Source organism: Microchirus variegatus (genome assembly GCF_963457635.1).
Source record: "Microchirus variegatus genome assembly, chromosome: 10".
NCBI lineage: Eukaryota > Metazoa > Chordata > Actinopteri > Pleuronectiformes > Soleidae > Microchirus > Microchirus variegatus.
Genome location: NC_139811.1, coordinates 20,732,955 through 20,750,525, shown reverse-complemented (window position 1 = coordinate 20,750,525; position 17,571 = coordinate 20,732,955). Strand labels below are relative to the sequence as shown.

Here is a 17,571-nt window from a genome sequence, read left to right as displayed (position 1 = left end):
TGTGTTTTTTGGATTTGTGTGTAGAGTTCTGAGAGCATGAGGCATGCTTTCAGAAAATGTGTGTAAACCATCGAGAAAAACTGTAAGAACCTTCACAGACATTACAAGGTAGCGTTAACTGAACCACAGTTTGCTGATGTTCTACCATATTCTCTCTTTTTTAAACGCAGGTCTTCAAAGTGATCCGGAACCAGCCAACTTGGAGGTGAAAATCGAGGAGAATCCCAGGAGTTCAGTGACGCTGACGCCAGTATCAGAGGTTTCCTCGGTTGAGTTGGTCACCTTTTCCCCTCCTGAGGAAATTTCACCTTCCTCACAGCTCTTTGAAACTGCGTCAGACACCAGCGCCACAGAAGCACCAGAGGCCGCTGAGGCCACAGGCCTGACGACTGAGTCAGGCAACCATGCAGACACATCGAGCACAAATGGAGAGCCACTTACAGATGAGGACAAGGAGCCCAAGAAAAGCAAAGCTCACCTCCATTGTCCTGTTTGTAAAGTGACAGTCAACTCCGTCTCCCAAATGGAAGCACATAACAGTGGTACAACTTTTTCATTGAAGGCTTTTTCCTCTTGTAATTGATGGTTGGTTGGGGATATATTTTAGGAATGGGGGGGGGGGGGGCGTAGGATAATTTTCATTTTCAGCCACAAAAGACCTGTCAATGCTTTGCTTTTCTCCACCAGGTACAAAGCACAAACTGATGCTGGAAGGTCACAGTGTTCTGCCACGACGCAGAGGCAAGGTGGTGGCAGCTCGTGCTGGGTGTAAGAGCAAGCGACTTGGCAGCAAAGGCAGCGTCGGGGTGCCCAGCAAGAACTTCCAGTGTGAAGTGTGTGAAATCTTTGTGAACTCTGAGACCCAGCTGAGCCAGGTAAAAAAATAACTTTTGTATTATGGTATTTATCAATGAGCATTCAAGTTTCAAATATAAAGCTCCCCTTAACCTGTATCCCCCTAATTAATGTCAGGTTTTCATCACGTTGTCATTTCATATTTCCGTAGCATTTTCCAATATTGAAAAAAAGTATGCACAATTATTAGCTACAGCCTTTATTTTTCCTCTCACTTCTTCCTCTTCTTTTGTATCCAGTATTGGAACGTTGAGCTTTTCCCTAGTTGCCCATATTTCTGTATATTTCATCTCCTTATCACCTTGTCTAAGCACTACTTTAATTTTCATTGCTTCAGTGATTCCCTCTAAGGTGCAGTCCACTTTTTCATGGATCACCGTTTTTGTAGCTGTACATAATGAACAAAAAAAAAATCAGTTTGGACGTCAGATGTTTAGACTTAACAATGATTTACATTGTGGATAAAGTCACATGCTATTGTAAAACAGAAAGTGTCGAGTTTCAAGATGGAAGAAAGAATAGATGTGGAGTTATTTCACGCACATAATAGCTGGTTTGATCTGACTGAGTGGACAAAGAAATAGACAGTAATGTGTATGTGGCAGTGTATCAACCCTAATGGGTCACTTATTACATTTAAGCACCACAGAAGACACGTTGAAGGAAAGAAAACAAGAACGACGATATGTGATCTGATATTTCTCACCCGTAATGTGTTGCATGATATGAAAGACGAGGAGGAAAGCGGCAGCTTGGAGACGTCCTGCAGATTTGTTCAGCCTTACTGACTGAGAGTGTCGCTCACCTGATAGGATTTTGTTCAAAAGGGGGGCAGTGGCACTGTTGACTGTGCAGGGAAAAGCTCTCAGGCCAGATCACATCAGACAGTAGCGGAAAATGATGCATATAATTACCTCACCTCCACAGGCAGAGGATGTGGCCACGGAATTAATCAGAAAGCACAACTGCCTGCACATACATGGTGATTATCCAGGCTTTACACAGACATTACACACTGAACTTATAGCCCAGAATGATCTGTAATGTCTCAATTACAAATCTGGCAAAAAATTATGTTATTTTAAACACCGTTAACTTAATCCAAGAGACCAGTTTAACATTAAATTGATTGAGGATTGGTTGTGTGCACTTAAATAAAAGCAGCCATTTAATTTACAGCCGCATGAGTGAAGCCAGGTTGCGTGTGCAGAGGCCATTTAACCAGCGGGGCTATTTTTCCACATTACACAGATATCATCTAACGCTAAAAGTGACTGCAAAGCTCTGCACTGAGCGGGGATTTATTTGCCACTCATTATTGCAAACTATTAATGCCTCTTGTATTTAATTTTCAAGTTACATTGGCATCAGATAAGGTTTGGGAAGTCATTTTTCTTATATTCATGTTCAGTAAATACTACATTTGAGAGACAGATACAGGTCGTGTTGGCATGTGTGAGCACCCAGGTTGTTTTTGTGCCTTCATGCCTTAAATGCATTCCACCCATATTTATGTTTAAAGGCCAGGAGGATATATATATATATATCAGCCTGATAGTAATATGTGGTATACGTAATACGTAATGAAGAACTAGATACTGTGTCAGTGGAAGAGAGTGATGTAGTTTCTGTGCACTTCACTCAGAATCAAACATTTTAAGTTGTTCCAGTGTGCTACAACAGAAGCCTGTCGGCTCATAATAATGTTGTTTCCTTCCCGCTGGTGTCTGCAGCACATGAATAGCAGAAGGCACAAGGATCGGCTGGCCGGAAAACCACCCAAACCCAAGTTTACCCCCCACACCAAGAGCCTGCCAAGCTCAAGCTTAGCGGTAAGTCGTAGCATAAAGACACTGACGAACAAAACACTGCCATGGAACTGTGTACTGTCCCTCACATACGCAAGCGCGCGTACATGCCTGCGGTTTCATTCATACTTGGAGCCAGGTCGTAGTGACCGCGTCGCATTTTCCACAAATGCATAAATTCCCCACGTTTCATTCATATTTAATGTGTCAATGAAGCATCCCACGCATGTGTACTGGCATTCCATAATCTGTAAATCAGCCTCATTTGCATTTCCTTGCATTGTTTGAGTGCTGAGTTCCTCAGCAATTCTGCAAACGAACAACCAGAACAAGGAAATGTGATAATTATGTAAAACTGAAATGCTACCACAGTGTTTGTATATGTACACATGAAAATGGTCTATGCACTGTAAAAAAAATAAAAAGTTGAGAAAACTCACAATTTCAAGGCAATTTACTGCAATCAATTTATGAGTTTACAGCCCATCAAAAGATCTCGAGTTTTTAAAAAGTTTCAGAGCAAGATTAGTAAGCCAATCTGTTTGAAAACAGAATTTTGAGTTGGCACACTAACTTACAATTTCGTCTAACAAAATAAGACAAACTTGTAAGTTAGTTGATGGAACTATTTAAAAACTTCAGATCTTTTGCTGGGCTGTAAACTCAAAAATTGATTGCAGTAAGTTGCCTTGAAATTTTGACTTTTTGAAACTTTTTCTTTTTACAGTGCATCACCGAGCAAATAACACACAATGACCAGCTATTGGTCTACACTTTGCAGAAAAGGCTCCACTGTCGTAGATGTCAATCAAAAGTTCCGCCTTTCAGACAGTTCCTCATGCAGAATCCCAGCGTCAGCGCCCGACCCACTTCTCCATTGACTCCCAGAGAAGCTGAGCTTCCGTGGAAGTGACGCTTTCGTCGCATTTGTCCAATCACGGTCGAGCACACTGCAGTGAAAAATAGAGAACAGTAATAGTTTTAATGCGGAGGCTGCTTTGGGAATACGAAAATCACGTAAGGCGATTCGTTATCGGTGATAAGCAGCTGATTCTGAACCAACTATAGTGACACATTCTAATCGATGATTGATTAATATTGAAGTAAATACAACACAGTACATAGTTGATTTTGACATTTTAGAGGAAGCTGAGCTTCCCTTGCTGTCTTAGAGCAATCACCACTGTTGTGTGGGTACTAGTGGACTTCCTCTCATAACCTCAAGCAAGTTTCCATGGTTACCGTCCGGTCAACGAGTCCTTTAACCAAGACCAAATCGCGCCACCAACTGGACGGGGAAAGTGTCGGTTTGCGTGTTCCACAAACTGGAGGTTGTCTACGCATTTGCCTGTGTAGGGTTCACCAATAAATGAGTGGATGATGAAATTTAGATCACACAGACCGTAGAGGACCTTTGCACACATGCGTATGCACAAAGTGTGACCCAAAAGTTGTAACTGGAATAAATTCAGTTTATCTTACAGTTTAACTTGATTACTTGTTTGACCCCTTCTCCAGAGTTGTAGTACACACACACACACATAGAGATCTCAGGGGTGTCTGTGCCTTGGTGAGGCAGCATGCTTATTGGTCTGTACTGTCAAAAAGGTTAAACACACAGGTTGTACTCTATGAGTCCTCTTCCCTTGAGACAGGTCTAAAATAGTCCCCCACTGACCAGCTCTGACAACAACAGCCTGAATCAGCACTCGAGATTAATCACTTCTCTGCTACTGCCATATACACACCTCCCCATCTCCTCCTCCTCCTCCTTTTCCTGACCCTCTTCCTCCTCCATCCTACAGAACGTGAGATGGAGTGGCTATGCAGGCTTGGCTGTGTCGGCCATGAAGAAAACTTTCAGCCATTACAACCTCACCACCCTCTCCTCGCAGGTCAGTGGCAGGAGAGGCTGAGTCTGGGGTTTTCGATTGGAGGGCGAGAACTTTAGGCCTGACCAGGGTCAGGGGGAGTGAGCAGAGATAAAGAAGAGAAAAAAATCATGTTTATATTAAAGTGATGGTTCAGATTTTGTGTGTTGCCATGTAGGAGATGTAATATATTCCTCTTTTTACATATATTTTGAGCGTCAAATGTGCGAGCTTGTACACAAACGGTTTAAATATGACTTGCAGTGTGACTTTCAGCGAGAAACGTTAATCCGCTTTTGCCTTCTCTTCAGCAGCAGCGGCCAAACATCACAGATGCTGTAACATTTAGAGTCAACGATGTCACGCTAAAAGAAACCAAACAGTGGTTTTTCCTAAACAAAACTGAAACGATTGAATATTTATTCTTTGTCTTTCCCTACAGCAGCTGCAGTCAGGCAGAATTTGGTTTACAATATGTGTACTGAGACACCCAAGAAGAAAATATTACATTTATTAAACATGAATTTCAAATAAATCATTACGTATCAGTATAAAAGAGATATTTAGGCTAAGTTAGTTGCTGAGGTTTCTTCATCTTTCGCTCACAAGCACTCTCTAATTATCTGGTATTTATCATTATTATTATTATGATTGTTTATTTACTTTAACTGTATTTTAAGTATTCAGGCAGCATCAATTAATAGTCAGCAGTACAACATGTTATTAAAGCCATAAACAAATACTTCTGGTTAAATACACAGAGAGATTAAATACAGTTAAACATTTTACTGTTTACTAAACGTCTAACCATTACAGTCGTACCCATACATTTGTAAATATGCTTCAGGGAGCTAATAATGTGTGTGACACAAAAGTGCTCTATTTATCACACACTTCCCACCATTAAACCCAACTTTAGAGTTTACAGGGGGTGAGTATTGATTTTTTAAGACACCGGAGCTGTGTAATTTGTTGGAATGTGTGGTTTTTTTTTTAGAGGAAACTTTATGAAGGTTTGGTTCGATACAAATCTCATCTGAGCTGTGCATGTGCATGATCCAGTGATTATGGCATAAAATCTGAACTATCCTTTTAATATCTCCAGAGCTTTGGAGTGAATGTCTGCCATGTAACCCTTTAAGCCCTGAAGTGTGTCCATACTGTAATCCCAGCATTAGCTTATTATATATACTGTATATATATATACTGTATGTCTGATGAGTGATCATGCAACAAGCTCTCAGGAATCCAGTTCTCTCTGATTCAGTATGAATGTGTATTCCTCTAACGCAGCTATGTGTGCAAACAAGTGCCATGAGTAGAGGTAGACTGATTCATTGCCTTGCTATTTTTTTAAATAATTGTCATTGGTTAGTTGTAATTTATTAATCAGCCACATTTTTTGCTCTCGGGAACTTAAAATGTAGTTTCCAAGTTACTAAAATTTTAATTTTTCTAGATAGTTTTTTTTTAGTTTTTTTAAATCACAAATTTAGTTTAGTTGTTTAGTTTATATTTTTTATTAAAAATACTGCAGGGTAATTGCACTGCAGTGTAGGATGGAGAGACAGAGCATTAGTGTTGTTCAATAACTGAAGTATTGTATTATGTGTTATCATTAAAAAGAAAAACAGGAAATCAGCTAAATATATGGGCCAAAAAAACACAGGGTATCCGCGTGGTCTTAAAAAGTTTTAAAAAGCCTTAAATTCAAATTATTGGATTTAAGGCTTTTTAAAAATGTCTTAAATTCTCCTAAAATCTCCTAAAAGTTCTTAAATACAAGTTCTTAAATATCTGTTAACGTTACTTTTATTTAAAACGTGCATAAACGTCAGTCTCGCTTTGAAATGTTTCTATATTTGAGAATGCAATAACATAACTACAACACAGAACTAAAGAAGGCCACCTGTGCTGCCCAGTGAGATTTTATCAAGCACCAGCACTAGCTAGTGTGCTGTGCGAGCGCCGCTGTGTGTTACAGCTTAGCATAGCAGCGGAAAAAACTTAATGAAAGCCCACAGCTAAGCCGAATTGCAAGTTCAACGATTTGTGGCTCCAATTTTCCTTCATGTCTTTTGTACTTTTTTACCAGATTTGAAATGGGTCTCAAATTGTATTCATTATGGTCTTAAAAAAGTCTTAAAAAGTCTTAAATTTGACTTGTTGAAACCTGCAGAGACCCTGAAACAGCATTGGTTATCTGCCATCAGCTGCTCACAGTTACCATTAAAAAAAAAAAAACATATTGGTCGACCTCTAGCCATGAGTTTGGGAGACATGTTTGCCCTGTAAACATGCTGCACCATCACTATGTTCTTCTCTCACTTCTCACCACTCCACCCTCCTGTCTTCTCCAGACCAAACTGGCCTTGCAGAAGCAGCTGACCAAGAGCTTGACAACTGGCTTCCTGCCCAGTCCCCTCACCCCGCCAACTCTGTGCACATTGGCAACTAACCCACTGGCCCTGCGCCACCCAGTGGGCACCACCACCTTCATCCAGACCCCCTTCCTGGGCCCCGCACTGTTTCGGCCTGCCCCGGGGCCACTGCGGGCCACACACACACCCATCATCTTCTCCCCTTACTAAACTCCAGTTTGAGCTCCTCCCCTTGTCCCCTTACCCCGAAAACCCCAGGCCCGACTTAAGTGTGACCCACGTGAAAAGGCCACACACAAACTATGCAGCACGCCTGACTTAAGATGGAAACAGTGCACAAGTCCTGATGCTCAGTCGGCCATGAGGCCCAAAAGAGCTGTTCCTATCGTAAAAGGCCAAGATCCCCTGTCATGCCTTCTTTCTGCTCCTCTGATCGTGACCTACAGAGCAACACAGGCCTCCAGGCAGTGACTGGCGCACAGAGACAGAGGTCACTTTTATAGCCATTTCATGGGTCAACATGGTTTGGATTATGGATATAAACGCGTAATTTATTAGAGAACAAATATAGTCTAGTTGTATGTTTAGTGTGGTTGCCACAAAATAAGGTCCCTTTACTTGATGCTCTTTCAAAAATGTTTTTAACTTATTGGTTTTGGGCCGGGTTAATAAAAAAAACAACAACACCGTGCGTAGGTCGTTTACCTGAGCTGAAACTGTTTACTTCTGTACGAGCGGACGAGCCAAGCGTTTGTTGATACAAATTTGCAGGATAATCTGGAAATAATCCCAGATATGAGCATTATCAAACAACTCGTTTAAGTACAGCTTCTCTTTAGAAAAAAAACAAACAAAAAAAAAACTGTAAAGGACACATATGTGTCTTCTTTGTGGATGGTATGTGGGTCTATAACTGCATACTGTATAGCCATAATGCTTAAGCACCATTTTGTAGCTCCAGCCTTCTCTGTAAGTTTCCCCCGAGCCCTGAGAAAAACGTCTCCCCCCTCTTTTCTTCCTCCCTTTCTGAGTCACAGACACAGTCATACCTCTCCAGATTTTCCTTTTCTGTATCCACCAGGTTTACGCACTCATTACGCACCATAAAAGGTCAGCTTGTCAACTTGACTTTGTTTCAATTTGCAAATCGTCAAACTTTTTTTGGTCCAGTGCATCGGGAGCTGCAGCTCAAACATGGTGGCCTCCCCCGAAAAAAGCTTGAAGCATGAAAACATTTGTGCAGCTCTGGATGTCTTAACACTGCATCACCTCTCCCCTCCCTCGTGACTGCTCTTTGTCTTTTTTCTCCCCGCTTCTTTCACCCTGCCGCCATCACCTCGCTGCTGCCCTTGATTTTCTCTGACGTTATCTCAGCACGAGATGATTAGGAACAGCCCACACACACACACACACACACACCCCAACATACACACACGCACACTTCATGAAAAACACAGCGGATAACTTGAAGACATAATGGGATTTCAGAGCTTAGTGAAAAGTTTTGGATGGCAGTGGGTGGGGAGGCTGCTCAGCCAGCAGGCCACTTGATTGACATCACATTGCAGTGTCTGCATACTGCGTGGGAGGGAGAAAAAGAACAGTGCCATGGCAACCACATTAAAAAAGCACCTTAAACTGATTTACTTAGAAAAGCAATGAAAAGTGTGTTGATGTTCACCTTTTTACCCTCTAGATGTATGTTTTTACAATCCCATGTCAATTACAGTGTGAGAGAAAAATGAACAATCAGGTGAGAATGATCACTTTTCTTTTTTCTTTTTTCTTTTTTTTTGTTTATCCACGACTAAGACTAAGTCTCACATTTAAAGCAATACATTTGGTATGTTTATGTTTATACTGTGTTTTCAGTGCGTCTGTGGCTTTATCGTTGTCTACACTAAACGTAATAACAATAATAATAATAATGATGTATATGTACTTTTCAAACGTAGCCAAGGGTCAAATCTGAATTGTCAGCAACAGGTCATTTGGAAGGATGCGCTGTCCTGATGGTGCTGCCCTTGACGCTCGACGCTCACGTGTTTTGACTCCGGGCTGAGCCGTTTAATAGCTTATGAGCAGCGATAGAGCGAGAGCTTCGGTGCCACATGACATTGCGCAAAGCAGGAGAACTTCTTGACTTCTACTGAGCAAAACAACGGCACGTCAGAGACAAGTGTTTGGGACAAGTGTCACAAGTGCAACATCGACTGTCATTTCGCTGTTCGGGCCCTTGTGCTGTCTCTTCCCCCTCACTCACTCACTCACTCACCCTCTCACCATGTGGATGTCAGTGCACCGTCTGCCAAAATGGACTGCTGGAAAGGTCTCATAAGGACGGGAAACGCATGCATCCTCCTCCCCCACCCTCTCCTCCTGTCATCGCTCGTACCAAATCATGTTTGTCGTAAAAAATTGCAGTAATGGAACAAATCCTATGCATTTCTCATTGTGCAATACGTGTAGTTGTCTGTGATGCAGCAGTGCCATCTGTCGTAAACACCCTGTAATTGCCACGCAGTACTTGTATTTCATCCATTTCATCATAATATGTGCTTTTCTGTTTAAAGGAACCCCCTTAAGTCTTTCTCGGTAAGCGGTCGCCATAACCGATGTGATTCTCCCCAGTCACGATACTCAGTGAACCAACCAGCCTTTAAACGTCACTGTTCTGTTTGTTTGTTTCAGTCACTCATCGGGAACTCTGAGACCTAAAGAAGCGATACTTTTCTTAAAATAAAGAATCTAGAGAGGGCAAATTATATGTAGAAATCATAGAGTAACTATAGAAAATTTTTATCAGAGATGTTAATGTTATCTGTATCACAATGAACTATCATAGACAAGAGTAGATTATGTTATTGTAAGCTCTTTATGACAAGCAGGGAAAAGGGGGAAAAAATGCTTTCTGTTTGTTTTATTTTTGTTTATTTACATGGTTTTACAAATATGTTTTTTTAAAGTCTAAGAGAAAATATTTAAAACTTTTTTTTATTTTTAGCTTTTTATTTTTCTTCCTTGTTGATGGTGTCTGAATTAATAATAGCATTATTCAAGGCCTTTCTTTTAGAGAACATCCTAAAGTCACATTAGCCAGGCCTTCTCAGGGGTGACAGGTTAAGCAAATGCTAACATGACCATCCATTCAGGGTATCCCTCCACAGCTCGAGAGAGCAGGAAACACTGTACACATGGATGGATTGACACACAAAAAACGTACAGTGCTGTACATTAGAGAGGACAAGTGATGGATTTTGGAAAAATAAAGCTTTTAGAACTTGTAAAATGTTGTTATTTTGTCTGCCTGTGTCTGTTTGAGCACCAAGAAACAAATACGTGCGTGGGTTGGAAACAACAGGAAATTCAGGAAGATGTTAACTAATGAATAAACAGCGACAAACATGAATGATTCATGAAGACGCGCTTCACACAATGTACTCGCTTTTTAATCCGTTCATTAAAGCTGAGCGCTGTCTCTGAGTCAGCAAATGTCCTGCTTTCATATTCTGTAAAAGACGCGATGCATGTTGTGGAGTTTGCAGCGTGCAGGTCTGCTGCAGGTCACTTCTCGGCATCACAGCTTCTGTTCCTGTGGAAAATCACAGCCGGATTTCCAGCTATTTCGTGAAACAATTTGTGACAAGAACATAGTGTAGATAAGCTACTGCTGTTTAAAAAAACAAAAGAAATGGGGAAATGTTTGAGTTTTGTACCTGGTTTTGATGTGGTTTAGAGGCGTTCATTGTCTTCTCCAAGGATTTGATACTAAATATATCCTCATTTTGCCATGAAACACAGGCCTTTAAATATCTTTAAAATAACAGGATCGTCTGTCCCTGATCAAGTGTGACTCTGTGCTTTCATCTTATCACATCAGATAATCGCGTTGTATTAATTTTCCAGTTCAACTCGAGCCGTTAGATGGTTTTTCTCGCATCGCCTCGGGTCGTTTTTCACCAGCCCATTTACTTTTGCGTGAACAGCAGATAAGATCGACATCAAGTCCAGAGGCCCCCGTGGTGCCAATCAAAGGAAAGACCATCGGATCCCTGGGAGTTACAAACAAAAGCTGATGATTGGACAGAAGGACACGATGACCTTGCTAAGCTGTGGCACTGGTGTTTCCTCTGCATTTATCTTATCTGATCGCCCTGAGTGGAGAAGGTGACTCCCTTATCTCCAGCTGCAGTGGTCAGGCACCACCGCCACTTAAAACTCCAGTGTGTATGTGTGTGTAGGTCTTTTGTATAGGCTGTGTGGACTAATATTGTCAAACAAACCTATCTTTGTGAGGACATTTTGACCTTGTGAGGGGACATTTTGGCTGATCCACACATCTACAATCAGCGTTTGGAAGATTAAGACCTGGTTTTAGAGTTAAGGTTTGGCATTTATTTAAGAATGCAAAACAATTATCTGTTTATCTTCATGGAGACCAAAACCTGGTTCCAATGAGGAGGCAGGACCTAATTTCTCAGGAACTGGTTCAGTTTGGGGCTAGTTAAGACAGGCATTTTGCAGTAAAGAATACATTTATTTATGATGTATTTATTATACATTTAGCATCAGCATACATGCCACACGTGTTGTTGTTCATACAAAATGTATATACTGTAAAAAGAAAAAATATTTTAAATACATTTGAAGAAAAAAAAACAATGTAAATACAAAGCTTTACCGTTCATTTGTTAATTAGAAATACAACTCTGCCAAATAAAGACATCAATAAAGCTGTGCCTGTGTAAAACTGCACAATGAGGTGTAAAGAGATGAGCTAGTTTAACAGTTTTTAACAGAGATGAGCTAGTTTTATTTAGCCCTTTATTGAACTTAGATTGTGGACTGGTGGGAGACAAATGGGTCAACGTCTCCCGAGCACAGACACGCAAAGTGGTTTTAGCATAAACTCTAAGCAAGAAACTATTGGATTCCTTTTTTGCACGGTTCAGAAACGCCTTCAGCTTGACTTAGCCCAGATTAAATCACCCTGTGCCTTCAGGACAAATGATCTGTCTCAGATGCTCGTGGGCAGCCAGCATGACAACTAACATTTGATGTAACTGATGGCTTAAGGGCAGCTGATATTTCCATCCTACAGGGGGAGGGGGAGGGGGGGAGAACAACGTGATAACACGGAGAATAAAGGTGGCACTGCCATTTAAACTCTTGTGTTCACTGCTGTGTGGAATTGTTTTGATATACTTCCGCTCCGTGATGGGAACCGTGAAAAGAGGGTCAATGCTGCAGCTTATGGGGTTGAAGTCTATTTTTTTTCTGCACACACACACACACACACACACACACAGAAGAAAAAAGAAAAAACAAGGGATGGTATAAGGTTATCTGTTTCCCAGGCCTCCTGGGAGAGCTTAATGCTCAGTTGCACTCGTGAGACATGCTGCCATACAACAGTGAAGAAGTATTACTGGGAACAACACAAGGACATCTTGCTGCGACTGTGACAAACAAGTGGAAATCTCTCTTCTGTGGTCAGTGCAGTTTAGAGGAAGAAGGCTGATCATAAATCACACAGGAAAGTGATTAATGACCTTGTTCTATCATGTTCCTATGATTTCACATTTTGTCTTTTTCTGTTGGGTTCAAACCAAACGTGGCCATTACGCAAAAAAGGCTCTGACACGGGAACATGTTGACACCTAACAGGAGTATATTCCAAGGGACATACAATTACCAACAGTGTGTAAAGTTATAGATCGAATGTAGCGTCAGTGCACTGGGTCAGTTTAGTCATTAAAAAGAAACTGATTGAAATGAGATTTTTTTACACGAAAGGAGCCTCTGGGGAAACTTAGAGAGAGCACAATATTATTTCATAAATGTTCCACTTGAGGTTTTTCTCATTAACCTGCATTAACCTCTACAGTCATCACACCCCTGTGGAAATACCAGATCATCTCCTCCACTGGAACGTCTCTGATTGTGTCTGACCCTTTTTTTTTTTTTTTTTTTTTCAAAAAATTCCTGAGCTTGTACAACAATTTGTAAATGAGAATTTTGCACTGCCAAACATATGATTTATGCTCCAGCAGTTTTTCTCCTCAATTTGCAGAAATGGTTCCTGTAAATGAGCAGAGCACCATGGATACCGTGAAGATTGGATTGATGTTTTTGGTGTCAGTCATCACATCCCCACATTTCTCTTCAGGTGCTGCTGACTGTGACAGTGAGTGAGGAAGAGTGAGCCTTAATATGTTATATGTGTTATAAATATTCGAGAAACAAACGGCAGTTTAGTTTACTTCCTGATTCTGTTCTTAAAGTTTGTTCCATTAGGTTTTGTACAAATGTACAGTATTAGACCACCATATTTTTTTAAATCTTTCAAAAACTTGTGTTTAAAACTAAAGATGTTATTTTTATTTATTTTGTAAACAACAAACTGAATTCACCTTTTTATACTCGAATTCTCTGAACCATAAATTAATCAAGCTATTAATTTCTACTTCTTTTTTTTTTTAAACAGTATATTTAAAAATGTATTGTTGTCAATAATAATTATATTTAGCATTTCAAATATTATTGTGGTTAAAGAGCGTCTACATACTGGTGTATTATAGAAGCATCTAACATTATTTTGATTATTACCAATGTTAGAATTTAGGGCCGCTTTGGTTGGTGGTCTAATAATGTTGTCAGAATTCTTATACATAGGCAAATGGTAAAGAAAAGTAGTTTACAAGTGGATTTGACTTCTAAAGCAGAAGTAGTAGTAATTCTTCACTTTGTCCACTAGAGGGGGGTGAACACATCCATCCATCCATCCATCCCTTATCTACCGCTTTATCCTCCACTGGAGGGTCGCGGGCGGTTCTGTGCCTATAGGCGGGGTACACCCTGGACAGTTGAGATGATTGCAAATCATTTCTAACCCCTTTCAAACTAAAATGTGCACAACATATAACTAATATTATTATATATACTCGATATGTAGGTGTTGGTATCTTGCAGGAAATTAGTGACTTTAGATGCAATTTAATTATCAAATTCGAATCACTTTTTTAACAGATTGTTGTAGACTGCAGAGAAAACAGATAATGACACCACCACAGTGTTTCACTGAGAGATCAGCGACATCTACTGGCCATGAAGCAAACTACAGCATAAGATGTAACTGCCACTCTGATTAGGTGCAAAAAAAATATTGTCCTTTAATTTGTTCACAAAACATGCAAACAAACATCAAGTGAGCACATTTTAAGCATATTGAAACCCGATTGGTTCATATTCAACCCCCCCCCCCAAAAAAAACAATGAAACTTAATAGAATAATAGAATAGTTAATAGAATGTGGCACAAATATATGTATTCAAGATTATAGCAACACATTTTCCTGGAATGCACAGGTCAGTGAACGTCTGATTTGTTCTTGTGTGTTTTATTTTATAGTTTACTTTAAAATGACCCACTTTGACTTCAGCAGTGACAGTAACTTATAATGTGTGACATGTGACATTTTATTAATTATAATGTGCCCCCAGGTCTCTATGAGTGTAGCAAGAAGAAGTAGCACCTGAGCCTGCAGAAACTGCCTTTCATCTGAACATATCTTTTTTTATCCCATATTACAACTCGGAGTGTGTACAGGCCATAAAGAATGCCAAACATCCACTCTACAACATCCAACAGTGAGTACATATACAGTATATATAAATATATATAAACTGTGTTGACTGTAACAAATCTCCAGACCCAAATAATAACCCAGCTTTCACAATTATCACAAAATTCAGCATTTGTGTGTGATCTAATATTTACATAACATTTGAAACCAATGATTCAGTCTGTGTGTGTGCAAAATGTGGTGAGTCCCAATTTATCTAAACAGTGAGCACAAACAAATCTTAAGCTTAAATCTTTGTACTGTATGAACTGAGATCAAATGTTGATTGTCAGTAGAAGTGACAAACAAAAACACCATGTGATTGTGAATTTTGTTGCTAATATGGCACATTAAAATCAAGCAATCACCATTTAAGATAGTAAGCAATTCACCAGAACATAAAATATGAATGTTATACCAACAGTGCTCACTGTATATACATATCCACACATTCATTCTGCCTTTTCTTTCATCACAGTCCTTCATGATAACAAATCTTCTTCTTTAGTAAAACATGATTCCCTTTCACACTTTTTCTCCCTTTTTCCTCCCCCACTAGATGTTATGACAGCATTTGATCAGTTAACTGTCCGTTGAACCACTTCCCTTGTTCTTGTTACGACTGAGAGGGAAGGTGGACTTGCTCTGTGGCTGGGTCATTTTGCTGGCCAGGTAGACAAAGGGTTCAATAAGCGTGCGTCGGTCGACCACCGACACCTCCCACAGGCGGACCTTCTCGTTCTTCGCCCAGTTCTGGGCATAGTTAGAGTCAACTCTTCTTTCATCCTGCTTGTCCAGTTTGTTACCCAGCACAACAATGGTCACCTGTGGATGAGGAGCATCACGTTAGTTTGGCATCACTGCATCTCAACACATGTGCATATCTAAAGATAAAGTAGTAGGAAACAACAATTCTGAGGTAAGAATTTTTTTAATTATTAATTAATAAATAGCAACAAAAAAGGCAGATAATGATACAATAATAAACAAAACAGGAACAATATAGTTGGACATCTTCATTCTCATTTAAACTTTCATTCACTCATTAATAATATATTTAAGGTGTTAATCAAATATAGTTAAATAGAAATGTTAAAATTACAAATACAAAGTAAAAAAAATGTGTAATGGGCTAATTATTTTAGGGTCGAAATAGTTTTTTTGTCATACTGATTTACTCCTAAACTAAGCATATCACTACATTCAGTCCTCACCTCTTTCTTGTCCCTGTGACGGTCTATGTCCTTTTTGAGTGCCTCCATTCGCTTAAAGGACTCTTTGCTATCAACGCTGTAAACGAGAACAAAGCCATCTGCAAAAGTGTAGTAGTGTCGAGGAAACTCCATCCCGTCTCTGAGACCACGGGTGTCATAGAAGCGCACCTGCTCACGAGTTCCACGATCAGTCTCTATGGAGCCGATGTAGATGTCCTCCAGAGTCTCCATGGGCTCTGAACCTGTCAATTAATAAAGACATGGTGTCATATACTTAATATTGGGACCATCACTTGTGTAGTTGATACACTCTTAATATATATTGCATTTCCCCACTGGAAACAACTAATATACAAGCATGATTGCATTTAAACTGAATTGTGTTTTTCATGGCAGAAGGTTTCAGTGAATAAAGAATGTGGAAAATGGCCTTTTGCAAGTGTTTTATCACCCAAAGCTTGTTGTTAATCCTAACATGCTTGTAACCTGTTTAGAGTTTAACAAGTACCTGTCTGATAGAAGCACTGAATTTGACTGGCTGACACTGATTCAACAGTGAGTTAGCTGAGTAAAACCTGAACTGAACTGAAGATTAAAACAAATGTTTATAGCTCTCTAGGATCCACCTTCATTAGCAGGTTGATTATGTATTGTAATTATCTTGTGTTTAATTAACACAATTTGCATTTTCAATAGCTTTCACAATTACTGTGATTACAAGTTTTTACAAGACATCTAACGAGCTGTATAATGTGTGCAGATTATTCACCTCAATCACAAAGAAATCATTCTAATTACACCAAAATCTACATGTCTGTATGTGCTGTTCAAAACAACTGTGTTCTGCTTTGCTGTCCCTTTCCACTTTCACTTTATAATAAATACAAAATAATAAGATTAAAAATATACCTGCAACATGGTTGGCATACAGTAGTTGCTCCAAAACAGCCGTTTTACCAACTCCACCTTGGCCACACACGACCACCTTACAGCTTTTACCCATGGCTCACTTTCTCTCTCAGCTCTGGAGATCTGAATAGACAGAAAACTTTAATATATAATTTGCTGAGTCAGTGTTCCCAACTGTTCAGCTTTTTGTACTGAAATGTCATTATTTCTTTGACATTTTAAGGCTGGCATCAGAGGCAACGGCATAATGTACAGAGGAGTCCATGTAACATTTTAAAGGAGAAATGCACATCCATCCATCTGCTTCCACTTTACCCTATAGTACATTCCTGTTTCTTGTCTAATATTTACACTATATATTTGCCTTGTTTTATTGTTACATTTTGTATACTGTGCATGATCTTTTATGCTTCCTGAATTTTATATTCAAACAGACAGATATACAGTGCTGTTGCAACACAATAAATCAAAAATTGTCGTCTTTCTATCTAACTATGAGCGAAATATTTCCTTTCATTGTGGTTGCTTGACATTGCCTTACATTGCACTTATTTGATCTGTTGGACACACTACCCATGGTGATTATAAGAAGTGGTTTGTTAGCAAACATATGAGACATCATTAAAAAGGTGTTTTGCTGAAAAATAATCGAGTACAGACGTACTGAGTTTACTGTAGTCATTAGCTTAGCATTAGCCGGAACTCACTTCGAACCGTCTATGCTGCGTGAACGTAACGTATTCGACTGCAGCTGACATGATTAAAATAAAATAAAATACGTTGTTCCCTGTGACCTGTGGGAATACACGTGTTTATTTGATTATCACCTACTGTGTGAAGTATATTTTCATTCCAGGGTAGCGACTCTCCTAACCGAGCGGACGACTTCCTGTTTACAGATGACGTATG

At 39.8% G+C, this 17,571-nt stretch overlaps 2 protein-coding genes across 2 annotated transcripts in view; one reads left to right on the top strand and one right to left on the bottom strand.

Moving 5' to 3' along the window:
* znf385c (zinc finger protein 385C) overlaps positions 1–7,125 on the top strand; it is a gene marked incomplete at its 3' end in the record, with an annotated part of 168,071 nt that extends 160,946 nt beyond the window's left edge. The window contains exons 6-10 of the mRNA XM_083896122.1: positions 171–542; positions 688–875; positions 2,589–2,687; positions 4,469–4,558; positions 6,895–7,125. Coding sequence (XP_083752248.1) covers positions 171–542; positions 688–875; positions 2,589–2,687; positions 4,469–4,558; positions 6,895–7,125 — 980 coding nt within the window. The remainder of the gene's footprint in view (positions 1–170; positions 543–687; positions 876–2,588; positions 2,688–4,468; positions 4,559–6,894) is intronic.
* A 7,096-nt stretch (positions 7,126–14,221) lies between these two features.
* nkiras2 (NFKB inhibitor interacting Ras-like 2) lies at positions 14,222–17,533 on the bottom strand. The gene is made up of 4 exons (XM_083897057.1): positions 17,494–17,533; positions 16,663–16,785; positions 15,754–15,995; positions 14,222–15,364 (listed from the first exon to the last, which is right to left on the bottom strand). Exons 2-4 carry the CDS (start codon positions 16,754–16,756, stop codon positions 15,122–15,124), a joined length of 579 nt encoding a protein of 192 aa, XP_083753183.1. The 5' UTR covers positions 16,757–16,785; positions 17,494–17,533; the 3' UTR covers positions 14,222–15,121.
* Between the last annotated feature and the right edge of the window lie 38 nt (positions 17,534–17,571).